General features: G+C 36.9%; 1 protein-coding gene across 15 annotated transcripts in view; it reads right to left on the minus strand.

The window, feature by feature from the left end:
* The window catches only part of LOC134847570 (voltage-dependent calcium channel type A subunit alpha-1-like), a 101,686-nt gene that overhangs the window by 2,970 nt on the left and 80,232 nt on the right, over positions 1–18,484 (minus strand). For 10 of the 15 annotated variants that reach the window (XM_063864652.1, XM_063864653.1, XM_063864649.1 and 7 more), the window contains 8 exons: positions 17,267–17,527; positions 11,967–12,124; positions 11,418–11,682; positions 6,983–7,313; positions 4,445–4,662; positions 4,021–4,127; positions 2,859–2,934; positions 1,046–1,346 (listed from right to left, as the gene is read on the minus strand). In XM_063864652.1, coding sequence (XP_063720722.1) covers positions 1,046–1,346; positions 2,859–2,934; positions 4,021–4,127; positions 4,445–4,662; positions 6,983–7,313; positions 11,418–11,682; positions 11,967–12,124; positions 17,267–17,527 — 1,717 coding nt within the window. Of the gene's footprint in view, positions 1–518; positions 1,347–2,858; positions 2,935–4,020; positions 4,128–4,444; positions 4,663–6,982; positions 7,314–8,547; positions 8,699–11,417; positions 11,683–11,966; positions 12,125–15,898; positions 16,031–17,266; positions 17,528–18,484 lie in introns of all 15 variants that reach the window. The other 5 variants (XM_063864657.1, XM_063864656.1, XR_010162860.1 and 2 more) reach the window with 4 other exon arrangements.

Below are 18,484 nucleotides of genomic sequence, written 5' to 3' on the forward strand. Positions count from 1 at the left end.
GGGATCAAGAGCCAATGTTTTTTTTACGCTGGGAAAACTAAGAACTAAAGTTCACCTTTAAAATTACAAATCATTCGCGTTTTTTATGCGCCATTTGCAAAATTATGATTGAGAAATTCAGGGGCGGATCTAGGATTTTCTCGAGGGGGGGCGGATTTTCAAAAAATTTTCCAAAATTTTGACGACCTTTTTTTTTTTTAAGGTCGACCAAATTGATTTTTCGAGGTCTCCCAAAGCACTGTTTTGCCCCTACTTTGGTTATATTTTCTGCGCCGCAGGCAAATTTTTGAAAAAACAGTCAAAAGAGCCGTTTTTGGGCAATTTTTGAACAATTTTGACAAAAAATCGCGTTTTTTTGGCGCGCGCTCCCCCTCAAAGTTAGTATATATTGGCGCCAAAGGCGCCTTTAGAAAAATTTTAGGGTCGGTCGGCCAAAAATGGATTTCTGAAAAAGTATCAAAGTATCTACAATAAACAAAATAATATTGGCAAAATGTTGTCCCAATTAGCCAACTAACCATTTAAGAGAGGACGGATTTTTCTGGAGTGATAATATTAATCGGCGATTGGTGAAGTCAGGTTGAAACCAATCCATGATTAACTAATCTGCATTCGTACTTGGTTCGCAGCGGGATTTACTCGGTTTCTTGGCCTTGAACGTAAATCATGCGACTAATATCATCAAACATGCAAAAATAGAACTATGTCAGAAAATAAAAATAAATCTTCATTTGGGGAAATTCACTTGAGCGATTTTGTTTATAGCACACAGGTAATGATAAATTAATGCAGGGTGCACTAATAGTGAGTGAGCGAGCACGCGTGATTAAAGTGAAGAGCGTGAACACTTCATGCCTTAGTTGTATGGTTCACAATAGGAGCACTAGTGTTGAAATGCACACGTGAATAAATAGGTGTTAAAATGCACGCGTGAACAAGTGTAAGTATCATGCACGGTAGTCGTAGTCTGGCTCGAATGCCGCATTCTCCATGCCTCGATGAGGGATGCCACTCACTACTCTAGGGGGCCTGGGTCGGTTTCTACCTTGGTAAAGCGAATTAGTCGGCCCATATCTGATCTCAGGCACCGTTAAGTTACTCGCCCCGCCAACTCCGTTACTCCCTGGTCCATTCGGCAGACCGAGCGACTGGGGATCTCTTGCTGGCGACAGGTACCCCATTCCCATTCCGGAAGTAGGCGGGGGTCCCAGATGGGTCCTGGCGGGTGGCGGAGGTCCATGACCATGGGATGTCATGGGTATGCGTCTGCCAGGAGGGGGAGCAGGCTCCATCGAATCAAGCTCCTCGACTATGCTTGATCTCTTTGAATCTACAGACGCTCCTTTCTAAAACATCAAATTTGTGTTCTGACCAGTGAAGGTAGAAAGAAACTTTGCATTCAAAGGCGTTCGAGCGATATATCATGTTAATTATTGATTTTTGTCTCGAGAAAGTTTTTGTGCGCCCAAAAGCAGAACTTTATCAGAGGTATTTATCACACTCTTGTCTAGAAATCTAAGTTAGCTGAAGTATCTCAAAATAATACAAAGGGGGACCCTTTGGGTTGACAGGGGGTCAAATTCGTGAAAAGAAAAAGCGTCCGCTTGATCAAAATTTTCCAAAAATTGCATAAAAACGCCTTTTTTGGCACGTTTTTTCAAAATTTTGCCTGCTGCACAAAAAGTTTGGCCAAAATGGGGTCTTTGTAGTGATTTAGGAGAGCTCAGACAACTTTTTTTGAAAAATCGGTCTTAGAAATCGTTCCAAATTATTTGAATTGGGCAATTTGTCATAATTGCTACGTTAGTAGCAGCAAAATTTATCACTTTGTACTTAATATGGCGTGTGGGTGAATGATTTAAAAAGAAAACTCCAATTTTTTTCTTTTTTGATTAAAAAATTCACCTTTTTCTGAAAGCAAACACTGCTCCATAGATAGATATTTAAAGGCAGTCGATACCTTATGGGGCTTCACCTTGATACGAGCAGTATTGTTGACTTTTGTTAAGAAAAAGCGTTAATTGGAGCAAAGGCAAAAAATTCTTGTATCAGCGCAAGTTTTTCAGTGTTTCATCGAATTTGCAAAATTGCAAATTTCCATACTAAATTCCAATTTTTGAAGTTGCCTCACAAAATCCTGTAAATTACTGCAAATTAAAATGTCGAAACTTCCGAAATTAGCTAGTGTTAAAAATTTCGAAGTTTGCTAGTATGAAGCAAAAAGATTACACAGAGCACAATTTTTCCATTCCTTTATTTAAAAGTTGGAGCAAAAAATTGCACTGCAGGTATTACAGGGTGTTCGACGGTGATTTTGCCCAAAAAGGAATAAAAAATTAAATTTGTGTCTGATTCCAATTTTTCCCTATATTATAGGCTGCAATTTCCTATATTATCTTGATATATTTGACGTGTATTTTTGATGACCAATTTAAACTCTGAGTTGATGTAATGTACATTTTTGTATTGAAATAAATTGAAGTCAATACTTTCAGTCGCTTGATGTGACTAGCAAATTATTCACTCGACAAAACACCAATTTTGAGAAGCGTAAAGTAAATCATGATTGACAGAGTCTCAAAATGGTACTACTATTTCGAAACTCTGTCAACCGTGATGTACGCTTCATGATAGAGATTTCCTCTGCCTCAAAATTTTTCATAATTGTTTTTTTTTGTCGATTGAATAATTTGCGAGTCACATTTTAAGTTATTTAGTAAGGCATTTTTTCTTTTTTTTTTGAAAAAAAAACGTAGAAAAAGCTTACCCGAAATAAAATTGGTTTTCGCGCTAAGTCGATACTCACTTAATGTACGTTGAAATAACAGAATTGAGGTCCATTAAGTACAACAGCTTACCTTGTTTGGACTTTGCTGCCAGGGAGTTTTGAATGGGAACCTGAAAGAGCTCCTTCGCGATGAGTTCGGACTGTTCCTGCAACAAACACAAATGACCCAGTTTAATAAGGAGTTGCTTAAAAATCTCTGAAATATGCAGATTTAATTAAGAAAAACATAATAAAATACAGCATTAATTTTGTTGCTACAATTTGAGAAGAAATTCGAGCGACGTCGCAATACAAACAAAAAGACGAAGTTGACAAAAGCTAATTTACATTTCGGGAGAAAAGTTTTGGTGGCAGAAATTTTCAGCAATGTCGATTTCGCAAAAGATAATGGTTAAATCATTTAAATTCACTTCATCGATTTAGTAAGAAGAATAATCCGTACCTGAGTTTCGATCAAAACGCTTAACTAAACAAAGAGAATTATCTAATAAGTTACAATACTTTTTGGTATATATATATTTTTCAATCTAATACCAAATACACAAATTCACGGTATGTTATAAAAACAATGATCGATCTGCTCAGTATAATTATACCGCTGGTCTCAGAGTTGCATCTAATTACTGATTTCGTCATATATAGGCGGATTCAATTGCAAATTTATGATGAAAAATTACTAAAATATACAAGCAGAACTTCCTGAGAGCCTTTTAACTTTTCGGGGTAACTCCTCGGCCGTAACCTGTGTAAAAAACTGATTGCTTTATAAAAATTAAAATGATCAGCATCAGTAGAACAATGTTTTTTTTCTAATACGTCTAAATTCTGCAAAAATATTATTACGTCATCGGATTTTGTGGGAGCAAAAAACTCTATATCAAGCTTTGAATTCCTTCTCATTTCGAAAAAACGACGTTATGAGTTTCAATTTTGACGATATGTTGAGCGAATTGTTGGCGCTGCAACTTTTTAGGCAATTTTGGGAAGATTTTGAACAAAAAATTACCATTTAACCACGTGCTTTCCCCGTAACAATTATTAGTTACCGGCGCCAAAGGCGCTTTTATTACAATAATTTTAGTTTAGGGCTGGCAAGCAACCAATGGCTGTCGTAAAAATGCATCAATGGTGGAACTTTTTAATACAAAAAATGACATCCAAGGGGGGTGGTGGGGTGGTTGCACGCTACTGACAGTTGGTTAGAGAGTTCATCATAAATGTATTGTACTAACACAGGAGAGGGTTTTGCAGACCCTATGTCCGAGTTGACGTCTGACTTGGATCCCAGGGCAAAAGATTTCACCTCTCCCAGAATCCGCTTGAACATCGAGGGACGTCTCTGTATCAACAAACATTATGCTTCTTGTTGACCTTTACCTTATTAATGGAAGCTTCTAATGTATCTCATCATGCAAATGAACACCTTCATAATATATGTTTAATCATTACACAACTTTGATCATTAATCCTGCAAACTTCACAATATGACATGAAAAAAAAACTGAATAGCTTAAACTTAAAGTTGTCAAAAATTAAATGTTCTCAAATTATATTTCGAATAAGAATTTTGAAAATTTTATTGAATTTTTGGTTAAACAAATTATGTAAAATTTGAAAAATGGTTCAAAAATTGGGAAAAACTGTTTTAAGAATGACCTCTTTGTGATGTTCTTGCGCCTTTTCCAACTTGGCCTTGTTCTCCTTGTATATCTCGTGCAGTAGCAGCCCAGCATATATCTTCCCAGTGCTGAGGTTGGGGTAGACCAGCTCCGAGTTGGGGGGCACGAGGAGGTCTATCATTTTGGGGGACAGACTGGGCCACATGTTCTTGATGATGCCACGCAGCTCCTCATTCGCCTGGTTCATCTCGTCCGCTACAAAAAGAAAGTTGTCGGCTTTCATTGGTAAGCTAAGCTTGCATTCAATCATCATTTATGTGCCACAATTTCTTTTCAGAATCTTTAGAGTTTTAGTTCTAGGGTTCAGAATCTTTGTGGGATCTTTAATCTTGTCATTTTGTGGATGAGTATCCGCAGAACAGCATTTTCGGATAGCCGAAAAGTTGTTTCGTTCCCGAATCGCCGCGAATTAACGCAAAAATGGCTTGAAACGATCACTGATTGCCATGTAAAAACTGACCAAGCTGACTACCGTGACCTGTAAATTTCAATACATTTTAGCTTCCCGTGGACAAATTTGATATTCGGCTAACCGGAAACAAATTTGATTTCTGGCTACCCGGGAACGGTGCCGCGACAACTTGCAACAAGATACAACTCGCAAAAAAAGACAACTTAAAAAATCTTTTAAAAAGACAACTCGCAAAAACAGACGCAAAAAAAATCGCATAAGACCGGAAGAAAATTAAACTTCCATTTGATCTAAAGGTGAAAAAAAAAACGGTAAAACATCAAAGCCTTTGAGCCGTCAAAATTTCCACCGTATAAAGGAGTTTTACAGATCAAAGTTAATTGAAAAGGCTTCCAGCTGCAAAATTAGAACAATGATTTGATAGTTTTTAAGAGTTGCTGATATCCTTCGTTGCAATTGCTCATGTTTAGGACATTTATTGGGCTTTTCTTCGGATTTATTCCGAATCAGACAATTTTCCGTTAATTTTTGCTCCTTCCTTAATTGCTGAATGAATTTTGATACAGTGGGGTGAGCGTAACTCATTCCTAATAGAAAAAGTTTATTCTTCGACCGAATTGCTTTTTTTGCTTTCCTTTTATCGCATTGTTGAACTGATTACATCTAGCTGATCTGAAATGTAGATCTCCACCGTCCACGCTTTTTGAAATAATTGAGACATGACCGGAGCTGCTCATTCTCAGTTGTTGTTGTTGCGTAGAGAGCTTCTAGTACCAACTTCAAGTCGCATCCAGGATTAAGAGCCAGCGCAATAAATGATTTCACTTCTTTCTTAGGTCATTGTCTTTTCTGTATTTAACCGCTAGTCCTATTTCTTTTATTTTTTGCCAATTGGCCTGCGCAAAATGAAAAAGTACCCTTTTAGAGATGCTGTTGGGAATTCCGATTTGAAAGCAGAAATTGCTGCTTATACGAATTGAAAAACAATTTCTGTTGACCTTTATGAAAGGTTAAGTTGACATAACACCCGAAATACTTGTTGATATTGCCGTTGAGTGTTTTGTTGTAACAGAAAATAAACCATTGGGACGGAGTAGTTGTTTATAACATCATGCACAGTATATACTTGATAGAATAATGATGGTCAATTTTACGTCAGCGTGCCACGTTGTGTAACGCTCGAGAATTCCATGTTTGCCTCAGTGGTGAACACAAAAGCCGGTTTGAATCCCCCGGCCCCGAGTCATAAGCCAAAAAACTCTCCCTCCTCCCTTAGAGTGATTTGAAATTTGATGGAAATTGCTGTATCCCCCACTGTTTTTGGCAAACTCCAAAATCTCTTTCTCGTTGAATCGCTCTCGCAACCGACGTAAATTTGGGCATGTTTGCTGCGCACTCCTCGGAACAATATACTCGTATCTCTCCCCAATAATTGTTTTGAAATAAGTATAAAATTAAGTGATATTTAGTGAGGAATTACGGGTCTTGCTTTAGGGGTAATTAGGGAATATCTTCCAGTTTATCGCGAGTTATCGCGTTTTGCGAATTGTCGTAGTTGCTAATTTATACGAGTTGTCTTTTTTGCGAGTTGTTTTTCCTTGCGAAATTGTCGTGTGACGCCTGGGAACACGGCTCCTTGGCACGCCATCCTTCATCATGGAGAATAAATTTCAAGAAACATTACCATAGTTTAATTTACCAAAAAAATTTCCATTTAACTTTGAGACGGTCAAGTTTTTATGAAGCGTCACTTGCCATAAACAAATGTACAGAAAAATTGAAAACACAACGACCACAAAACGAAAGTTAAGCGTTTCGGTAAAATATTCGGCAAACTAGGATAACACAAGCTTCAAGTCATTTAGACAATTTTGAGGTCCTTAACTTATGTAATAAAAGCAGTCAGGTTTTAGATTTGCTAGGATGTTGAATGTTTTGAAAAGTTACTAACGGAGTATTGCCAAAAATTAGACATTCAGTAAAGGTGACATGTCGTAAGCCAATCAGAATCGAGATAAAAAACAAACGTACAAAATATATTTTTTTCTCATTTCTTATGGGCTTACAACGTGTCTTTTTTGCTAGGTAACCGTTTCCACTCACCATAAGGCAGCTTTATTCTGAGCGAAGTGCGAATGAGTGCGAAGAGAGTAGTGGTGAAGTGGACTCTGTTCTCTGAGTCGAGAGGCATGTTCATCTTAATCAGCCTCTGATAGGCCAGTTTGTAAGGACACTTCCTGCCGAAGCCGACTGGGGGAGAGAGGGTGCGCAGCATCTCATACATGTCTGAGTAGGTTATGTAGCCACATCCACAAGGGTCGTAGTCCCCCCACACTCGCAGGAATTCGTCCAAGTGATGCGCCCCCAGAATACTCTTATCCCTGGTCAAGTAGTCGAAGTTATCCATGATAACGGCCACGAACAAATTCAACATCTAAAAAGAGAATAAACCGTTTGTAGAATAGAAAAAGTTAAATTATATTTTATTGAGTAGCTACAGAGGGGAAAGTACTGAGGGAAAGGAAACAAACATGAAAACGACAATGAAGTGAAGAGATGACATTCGACATTCAAACAAACAAGTACACATTCACATGACAAAACAAGCCATGCAGCAAACTTTTATGATCGTTTTTTATCATTTTTGTTTAAAAAAATTATCACTATGAAATTAGGAATTTAAATTTTCGAAAACTTTTGAAGCGTAATTGCTACCTTAGGTTATAGTTAGTGTTACTTACAGCAAAAAAAAGATTTGTTTTTTGTTTTATTTTAAAATTTTCCCAGCTTAGTTTACAGTTTAGATACATTTAATAGTAGATAGTTTCAATGTTAGTATGTTAAACAGTTACCCAATACACAAACCACAAACAGTATCGACGCCACAAAGCTCCGCCTCGCACCTGATTTGCAAGCCAGATGAAATTATGACAGACACGAAATAACCCAAATTGAAAGAGCCCGCTGCTTATACGCAGTCAATACCAAGTTATCGCCAATCCCGAAATCTGTTCTCAAGAATAATTTCTCGAGAATTTCTTTGAAAACTATTTTTTTTTCAAACCATGCTCGGTGATACTTGGTTAAACGTTAGAAAGTAGAGCCAAAACGTCCAAAAAAATGCAAACGTTGCATTACTTTTCTGATTAGTTGCAAAAAAAATCTTATTTTAGATTGGTCAATTTGTGGGTATTGGCTCATGATTTGGTATTAACTGTTTGCACTGTATGAAGACGAGGAGAGAATGAAACAAAAACGAGAACGAAAGAAGAAACTGAAAAGAAAAAGAGACAGAAGAACAGAAATACACTGACAGATGAGTAAGATTAACTCACGAGTGAGAAGAAACAAGACACCGACTTCTTATTCGGTTCTTAACTTAAACTAAGTTGGCCCACTTAACTGTAATACCCCTTTTTGATGAGCCCCTACTTCTTTTGTTTTTTTTCTCCTTATCAATTTCCATTCAAAAATGTCAGGTTTTTCTTTCAAATAATCACAAATGATTTACTGAACAAGCTTTGAGCAGTCAAGTTTTTCTTTTCGTTGTAACCAGGGGCTCATGCCAACTTTTTTATATATTTCACGGAATGCATTGTCCGTGAATGAGAATTGGGTGGGGGGGGTAGTTAAAGGGTGAGGGGTTGGGGGGGGGGGGGGGGTCTTACCAGGAAGGAGGATAGGAATACGAAAGTGGTAAAGTATCCTATGGATAGGGCACTGCCACAGGCGAAGCTGCCCTTGCCGGAGGTTATGTCACAGGGGGCGCCAGAGTCACAGGCCAGCATAATCATCTGCCAGCTCTCCCCAGTAGCGCATCTGTCCACAGCCACCAACCAGTTATTAGTCATACTCATACTCATTACTCTTCATTCATTACTCAAGTCCTTTTTGATAGTCTCACTTTTATAATGAGAAAAAACTATTACTAACTAGGATAACCGGTTGCGAATCAGAAGCCGAATTTTTACCAATATGGCGTTATTATGATACTACACTTGACTCCCGCTCTCTTTGATCGGCTGGAAAAAACGGACCTTACGCCATAATTCCCTTTCTTAACCCTAGGGGATGGCCGGAAGAATAATATGGCCTTCAACTAAATTTACTGTTTTTTTTTTCGTTTTCGTTGTTTTAATTAAGATCTCATCATTAAAACAAGGGTAGCCAGAGTGATCCGACCAGATAATTACAGCAAAAAATGAAATGAAAAAATTATAATTGTAAACTTTTTCTTTCCACTTTTTCGTCCAAATTTTGTGCTGTTTTCTTGGTGAGTTTTAATCAATTTAAATCGGCTCCAATCCAGATAATAGTGTTCTACAACGATTCAAAAGTCCTCCCGATGACAAATTGGAAGTGAGTGACTTATTGAAGTAGCTTTCCAATCTTTTACTGGTAATCACTCTGATGATTACAAAAATATTGGGAAAAGTCCTTGACAACAGCTAGACTCACCGAACTGATCAATTTACAAACGAAGTGATTTAAATATCCGATTAGAAATTTTTTGTGGCACCTGATTGCGCGAACGACAAACAAAACTTAGGCTATAATTACTCTAACCCTTTGGACAGAACAAAAAGAACGTTGACAGCATTTGATACTAGCTAATGATTTTTCAAATGCCTGCCGCTACCTGATCCAGCTACTTGATATAATTTTACTCCAAAATTTGTGAACCACGAAAAACAGACAATTTTTAGGCTCAACATTTTTTGAGCCTAAGTTAGCTAAATAACTTTTTTTGTGTCCATGCCAACGAATTTTACAACGCTGAATTGAATAATAAATTTTCTTTCCTCAGAAGGAAACTGAAACTGAGCTGTTAACAGCAAGAAGGACAAGCAACAAAAGTGAGGGGAAAAAAGTTCAAGAGTGCTGAAAAGCAGTTTCAAAACAAAATTTTAGGAGGATTAAGAAAAAATATAGCTGTGAAAACTAAGTCATCTGCAAGAAAAAGAGAGAAAAATTATTTAACTGCTTCTCCGAGCAATCAAAATATACAAACTACTCCCCAATGTTTCTGTCCTAAATTTTAGCTAGTCTTAATTTTTTTAATAAAACTCAAGCCTCAACCAACCCTGAATTTAAGTAATTAAGTAATGTTGTGACATAAGAAAATTGAAAAGGAACTCTGGTTGACAAGGATGAGCTATTTTGTCAGATTTTTGCGTATCTTATCTTGCAAAATCTTGCGAGATTCTTGCATAACCTCTTGCAAGATACATCATTTGCATTTACGACTTATGTATTTTGTGAGTAGCTCGCAGCATAATCAAACCAGCCAAAATTATGTCATTTGTGTAGAAGTTTGCTTGATTTTTGTAACTTTTACAAAACTTTTACATTGATTTTATGTATAAATAGGTTTAGGCCGAGATTGTTCACTTGATCCTTGAATTGATCAAACTTCAATTTGTGTACTTAAGTCCAAGTTTTAAAATAAATTCAGAGTAAAATCTAAAAAACTCTTTTTCCAGTTCGTATGGCAGGTTTAGAGTAGCCATCCGGGCTAATAATGTCTCTAAGAATGTCAATGCAGCCTCCTGGTATTCAAATTCTATCTGAGATAAGACATTCGCAATATATGACAGAGATGAGATGGGAAAACGACTGAAATAGGATACCAATCAACGATTATTTTACAGTGAGGGGGTTATTACAATATAACAGGTGAGGCATTATTTGAATCTTGAAGGATCGCAAGTCATTAAATGAGTTAAACCGACATGGCCTGAATTGTGCACAAGCATGGAGCTTAGGCGTCAATCACTTTTTCAAAATGGTGAATTTGACAACTCAGTTAATGTGCTTTTCAGATACTTATCAAGAGCAGTCTTTTAAATTAAAGCATGTCATTTTTTTGTGCGCGGAAGTAAAATAACGGGTTTTTATCAAAGTCATCATTTTTTATAAACTTATTCCAATCGTTCACAAAAATAAGATGAAAAATTTCAAAAATAGGATAAAGTTTAGGATTAAAATACCAAAAGAGGTTAATGTGTATAAATAACTTTATCTACAGGGAATGGCTGGTCCATCTACAATGCAGGGAAAATTAGCTCTATATTAAACAACGATGATGCCATCAAACGCATGTCAAGAGGTCAAAGGTCACGGTAAAAAGGTCAAGGTCAATCTAGTGTGACAAGGGATAGTCGGCAGTCAAGGTTGGCAATTCGGTTGCAGATGCAATATTCGTGGGCAAAGGAATTCGAAGTGTTTCAGGGATGGGGCGAAATAATGACTTCCTTCAAATGACAATAGCCTTTTTTCTGGACTTCTTGAACACATCTATGTTGATTTTCATTAATTGTTTTTCCTTGCAGGACTAGCTCAAATTGATTTCAGGTTTTTTTCACGCTGATGTCATAATCTTCACATACTTATCGAGAAAGTCTAAGTACTTTGTCGTCTCTTTTCGGGTCGCTTTTCGAAGGAGTCGGGTCGATACATCCATAAGGGGGAAGATGGTTGTCGCATGTAAGCAATCTGGGGATGTTAAACGGGGTATTTTGGGAGGGGTGTGACTCACCAAAAAAGAGGACAAGAATACGAAAGAAGTGAAGTAGGCGATGGCGGCGAACGAGCCGCACTCCACGACTGGGTCGCCCGGATCCAGAGTCCGCATGTCGCTCGCGGAGTTCTGCGACACCTGATGATTCGATGATGAAGAGGAGGCAGAGGAGAAGGCGGCGGAGGGGGTGTGTGCGAAATGCGCCTTGGAGGAGGCGGGATCGCACACTTGTGGATATGCACAACTTAGCATGATTAGTTGCCACGATTCACCCGTGGAGCAACTAACCCAGCACACATAACATCGTCACAAATTGGTCAGAAACTAATCGGACATTTTTACTCAATACCATTTAACCAATTTAATTACTCTCAATTTAGCGCAATAAGCAGAAGTACATTGTAAAAAACATCAAAATAATAACTTTTTTGTACGTTTTAAGAGATAACTACAACGCTCGGTTATCACAAGTCGCTTATTCAGTACTTAATTCGTCTTAATACATAAACTAACTTAAAGTATTGGTTATTGATTGAATAAGGGAGAAAGTATTTGTGGTAGTCTCACCGGAATAGAACTAGCCAGGCGGCCCCGAAGTTGCGGAAGTTGTTGTTCCTGGTGATCTGGGAGGCGGAGTCCAGGGCGATGTTGCCGAAGAGCTGCATGCCGATGATGGCGTAGATGAAGAACAGCATCACAATTAGAAGACACACATACGGCAGCGCCTACACACAATCACAAAAAAATCAGAAATGCTAAAAAGAAATATGTGATTCTTTTGGCCAAGAAAATTACTAAAAAGCCTAGAAACACATTAGAAATTATAACATAGTTTTTACGACTACGTGAAACAAAAAACCTGTCAAATGACCTGTCTCAAAATGAAAAGTTTGACAATGACCGAACCGTAAAAAGCCATTATTTTTAGGTTTTTTTCCCAATCGGTCATATATAGTCACATAACGCATGAAACAGTCTTGTAAACAGGCGCGGGTCTAGGATTTTTTCGAGGGAGAGAGGGCGTAGAAAAGAGGGTATTTGAAATTTGTTTGAAAAATTGTCGACCCTTTTAAGGTGTACCAAATTAAATAAATTAATTTGCTGAGCTCTCCCAAAACACTATGAAGACTCTATTTTGACCAATATATCTGTGCGCCACAGGCCAATTTAAGAAAAAAAATGAGCGAAAACAGGCGCTTTTTCTCTTTCTGAAAATTAGTATGTATTGGTGCCTTTAGAAAAACTTTAAGGTCGGGCACCCAAAAAAATACTACAAAAAGAGGAAACCTTTGGGTGGCCAGGGAGCTGAACCCTTCAGAGGGGAAAATCCGCTCACCCCCTTCCATCCCCATCCCCCCCCCCCCACCAATCCGCTGTTGCTGATTTGAGAATTTGGCTCAAGAGTTAATATTGGGATAATAATTATGACAAATTTGGAGGTGGAAAATTGCAACCGATCAAATTTTTTTGTTCCTGAAATATTAGTCATCTAAAAGTTGAGCTTTTGCGTTCAAGTTTAGTTTTGCAAAGTTTTAACATTTCTGAAGTGCATGCGTAGGAGAGTCCACTGGCTATTTCAAGGCTCGTCATGCTATCATGTAACATACCATATTGTGTAGGACGTACCATTGCCAGCCATCATTTTAAACATGAAATGTCAAGACAGTGCTTTTCAAGTCATAAACATAAATATGCTCTACGCAAGCTGCAACCACTGAAAAAACTACTCTTGCTGTGATTTGAGTGTCTCTTATTTTCATTCCAGGATGCGAGACGAAAGTATCCATGCATTATTGATTTACGGAGTTACCAATGCAAAATTATCTCTTAAGTGGGGCGCAGATGTTGCATGGAGAAAGTGGAAAAATAGCTTCTCGACAAAAAACTACAGAATTATCAAAGAAATAGGAAATAAGGCATCAAATAAGAAAAACAGCTGAATAAATATTAACGCAGTTTTGGATCGCACGAAGCGTTTAAAATGCTCATCTAAAAATTTAGTGCTGAAAAAAAGGCACTTGCTAAAAATTGCGGAAGCTATGTTATTTTTAGATTCATTTGCAAAATTTTGCAAGAAGAGCTTTATGTCATGATTTATTTCAATTGTATAATCCCTCTAATATGTTTAACTTGAAAAAATAAGAAAACAAACTGTACATAATTAAAGACGGCAAACATTAGAAATTATTTTTTTTTAGTGTTTCGCTGCAAGCTCTAATTTTTGGCCGCCTAAAAAAGTTGTAACAAGACTGCTTGTATCAAATTGAAGCTTTGGATGTCCGACTGCTATTTGAACATCTATGAAATAGTTATTATTTTAAATTAATTTTTTTTATAGAAAACAATGAAAAAATGGTCCATGTTTTTTGTTATACGTTTATTTTTTTACCTGTAAAGTATGTAAAGTACAAAAAGATGCATTAAGTGCCTAATACCGCAGTAGTCAGGACAAGTAGCTTTGCTCATATCAACATGGAGCTATTTCTGAGACAGATTAAGACTTCGATTACGCATTAATAGCACAAAATAAATCATCTGTTAATTAAGCCAAATTGACAATTTTCACACCACCATCTTTTCACAAAAATCATGAATAGAATCTACTTGAAATCCTTTTAAATAGAAAGTACTCTTAAATTTGAAATGGAAATTAAAAAGTAGAAATTTGTTTTTTTTTTAAAAAAAAACACAACCAGCACAAGAAATCACTTCTAAGACGGAACGAAATCAACGGCTTCATAACGGTTTTTTTGAATACTTCTGGGGCTTCTCATCATTCTAATATCATTTCAATTAGAAATTTTTCTGACAAAAAAAAACAGAGAGCTCATAAGCCTTATAGAAATTGGAAAATTTTTAGTCAAGCATTTTTTAGAGTTTTGTTTCTTCTGTTCAAGTTCTAATATATTTCGACAACAATGATTTTGAACTACGTATAAAATTTCCTCACCTCGAAAATTGGAGAAAAAAAAATTTTCGGCAATCGAAATAGTAGTTTTCAAAAATAGTTTTTAACTCTAACTTCAACTGCTTAAAATCAAATGTGAAAACATAGCGTTCTAACTGCTATCGTTCTGGGAGGCTAAAAGTTACTATTTTGGCCATGTTCTGGAATACTTTGGGTACGCGTTTATCTATGATGATGAAAGTGTAAGCGCAAATTAGTTCAGCGTAGCGAGTTATCCTGAGCTCAATATCTTTTTAAGTTGACTTGAGGTCAACTACTTGGTCATAACTATTACCCTTAAAACTCAAAATGATAGGACCTATTATTATTTTTTGACTGTTAACAACAAAACATACAAAGTTTAAAAAAAGTTGCCAATTTTATTCTAGAAATTTTCTACCTATTTCCGGCTATTATTATTTAATTATCAACGACTAATTTAAAAGACAAAAGAACAAAGACACTGATTGCTAAATGAAATTTAATAAGATTTTTTTATTGAAAAATTGGAAAATTTTGAATAAAAACAGTGAAGGTTACATTTGGTGCTAATTGCAGAGAAACTGATTCCTCTATTACAAAAACGATCCGGTCTAGCCCTTTTTGACGGCATTTTTAAGTATAATTTGAAAGCTATAGTTGTCCTGAGCTTAAATTTGAAACGATATTTTACCTGTGATCATTTTTGATAAAGTTATGGGGGTTTAAAGATTGCCATTTTGTCCAATTTGGGACAATAAACGCGCGATATATTTCGCGCTATTAACGGGTAAGCGAGATTTAATCCGTCTTAGAAATCGTTCCACATTAGTTCAAGGGAGCTTAAATGCCAGAATTGATTTGTTAATAGGAGCAAAATCTATCACTTGTGAGGGGATTTTATCACAAAAAATCTCCAATTTTTTTTTAATTTTTAAAATATATTTTTTTACATTTAAATTTTTCATAGAATTACTGCCCCATAGACCTTAAAAGGCAACCGGAACATTCAGGACTTCGCCCTGATACGAGCAGTCTTGTTTCAATTTTCGCGGCAATTTGCGTCCAGTCTTCACAACATTAAATCATGAATCAAATGATAACTAAAAATTTGAAGTACCTAGCGACAACAAAAACGAGACCTATAAAACATATCCCATCCCTTTAAATAAATAATTCAACGATTATAAAGGCAAATTTTGCACTTTGTAACGAATTTCACCCGCTATGTTTACTTTTGCACCTAAACGAATCGCCCTTGCGCGCGCGATAGGGGGGATATTTAACAAGATCCCAAAATAGAATACTTATCACAGTCAAAAACTGCCCCATTAAATACTCAACTGTAGTCTTAAATTAGTCTGTCTTGTCTGGAGGAATCCCTCATGCGCGAAAAACCGAGTACGCAGAAGTTTTATCAACCAATCACAGCTCATAATAAAAAATTCGAACGAATTAAACAATACATTCAGCCAGTTTTGGGCAATTTAAAGGGCGCTGATTGGTTAAGTGTTTTCACGCATTCGGTCCTTCGCGCAAGAGAATAGCCCCTGTCTTGTGTTTTTAGTCTGACCTTGAAGCTCTGTATGAATGTCCAGAGGAGGATGCGGATGGTGTATCCCTGGCGCAGCAGCTTGATCAGTCTAGCCGCTCGGAACAATCTGAGCACGGCTAAGTTCGGCCAAGTAGTCAAATTAAAACGCTCCTAGAAAACAGCCATCATGCAACACATATATGCTATTATACGCAAAGTGCACATACACTGTTATATTTAGTTTAAGTTAATTGATCAATTTAACTGGAAGTTGCAAAATATTCGGTTTTAAAAAATTAAAACGAAATAAAATGTGAAAATTTTGAAAGTTCAGAAAAGTTTCGAACATTTTTAAACAAAATTCAGGATTTCTGCTGCTAAAATTTTAAGACTCAGTCATTAACTCGATCAAAATCGATTTTTTTCTGCATTTGATCAAACATTCTGCAACTTTTTAGAGGACAATTATATCATAACCTTGAAGCTCTGTTAAGATAAAGTGCATTAAGAAATCAATACAATCTAAGTTTTAACATTTTCATTTCTTCGGCTTTTTTTTTTACAAGTGGTTGCATTAAATAACAGGCCAATATCATCACAACATGCGTGTTTGACAAGCTGAAAGAAATGGTGAAATAAAAACACTCGGTTAGAGAAAGAACAAACAAAAATGTCACTTGATATGCCTCAAGTATGACATCTAAGATCTTTATTCCGACATTTTCGAGTAGTTGAACCAAAAAATATGCTTTAAAAATTTGAACTCTTAGATCTAAGTATCTAATTCAGCGTAGGTTGTTTACTAATAAACTTAACAATGGATAATGGATGCATTCTCTTGCCAACAATTAAAGCATGGTCCGAGTTTTTTTTTCATTAAAGGGAAACATAATTTTTAAATATTTTTTAAAATGTTTTATGTTATATATAGAGTTTTAATTCAGTTGCTGGAAACATACAAAATACGGTGCGTGCATATATCGGCTCTTCAAGTGCTTTTAGACATCGAGCTAATTTTTACATCTAGCAATCATGCTGTGTTGGTAAAGTTCAGGGCTGCGACAACTAAACAAAGGTCAACCGAGGTCAAAATCAAATGCAGCAACATTTGAACCTAAGTTACAATGCGAGCAAGGCAACAGCAAGAAGAACGGAAGATCTATGCGAATGCAGCCAAATTAGTGCTCGGTAAAATGCTTCCAAACAGTTGAGATTTACGCAGGCATGCTACGACATTTTCAGAGTAATTTCCAGGAACAAAACACTTCTTAGAACCATCAATATTCAAATAGTCTTCGTTACATGGCAAAACGAGCTTCCGTAATAACGACCCAGAGAACTAGTTGCATTTTTCCACCTCGGTCTTTGATCACGTGGTTAATTTTGATCACGTGACAATTGAGGTACCTTGAAACTCTGGACAAACGTCCACAACAGAATACGAATTGTATATCCCTGACGAAGTAGTTTGATGAGCCTTGCCGCTCGGAACAATCGGAGCACCGCTAGGTTGGGGATACCCTTGAGTTGGTGGGCGGCCCCGTGGCCCCCTCCGCCCCCACCCGAGAAGGCTGATACTGATGGCAAGTTACCGCCCCCACCTGCTACGCCTGGGGCGAGGGAGGCGTCAGGAGTGGTGGCCATTACTGCCGCAACTAGTCCATCATTCTGAACATAGAGGTCAAAAATAGGTCACTAAAGGTCGCAAAAGTTTAAAAATAGGTCAATGAATGTAATGTTTTCTACTTGAACACTTCAGAATTTGTGGATAAAAGGGAAATAAACGGCAAAGATCAGGCATTAAGGGTGAACAGTCTGTTAAAAATAGGTTTCCGAAACAACGCGATGTTGGGAGCCATTTGTTGTTTCTTCCTGGGACTAAGACTGCTCTGCTAAACGGAAAGTTCTCTACTTAGTTTCTCTACTGGGTACTTCTAGACAATAAGCATAACATCAACTGGAAAACAAGACCTTGTAATTTTTTGTGACATTGAAATATCAAAGAATCGGCCAAAACTTCTGCTTATATTTGAATAAATCAAAGTAACTTTTGAATAACTCAATTTCGACCCAAGTTACCACTAAAAACTGCATATATTTCAAATATCATCATGACTGGATACAAAATCGAAAAACGTTTTTAAAAAGATAAGGTCAAAAGGTCAAATGGACATTGAACTCTACTTTCGTACACAGTTGACTTTGGCATTGTATACGGAAGGAGAGGCAAAAAGCGGCACAGAATATAGCATTCGACTCACTATATGCACAATTTTGTGCTCAATTTACACGGGGAATCTCTCGTGCGCAAAGGACCGAATGCCCAAAACTTTTGTCAGCCAATCAAAATTGATTGTTCGAAAATTCGAAGGAAATAAGCGATATGTTCAGTCCATGTGGGAAAGCTTAAAGAACATTGATTGGTTGAAAATGTTTGCGCATTCGGTCCATCGCGCATGAGAATAGCCCCCAATTTACACATCATTGGCAACTCCAGATTGAAATTAAAACTGAAGCCACTGGTCACGGGAAATTCCAACACCCAAAGGTTGCTGGTTTGTCAAAATTACGAATTTTAGACGAATTAAAATTTTTGCCTCGAGCGCAGATGTTGAAAAACAAAAC

Source organism: Symsagittifera roscoffensis, chromosome 6, assembly GCF_963678635.1.
Source record: "Symsagittifera roscoffensis chromosome 6, txSymRosc1.1, whole genome shotgun sequence".
Lineage (NCBI taxonomy): Eukaryota > Metazoa > Xenacoelomorpha > Acoela > Convolutidae > Symsagittifera > Symsagittifera roscoffensis.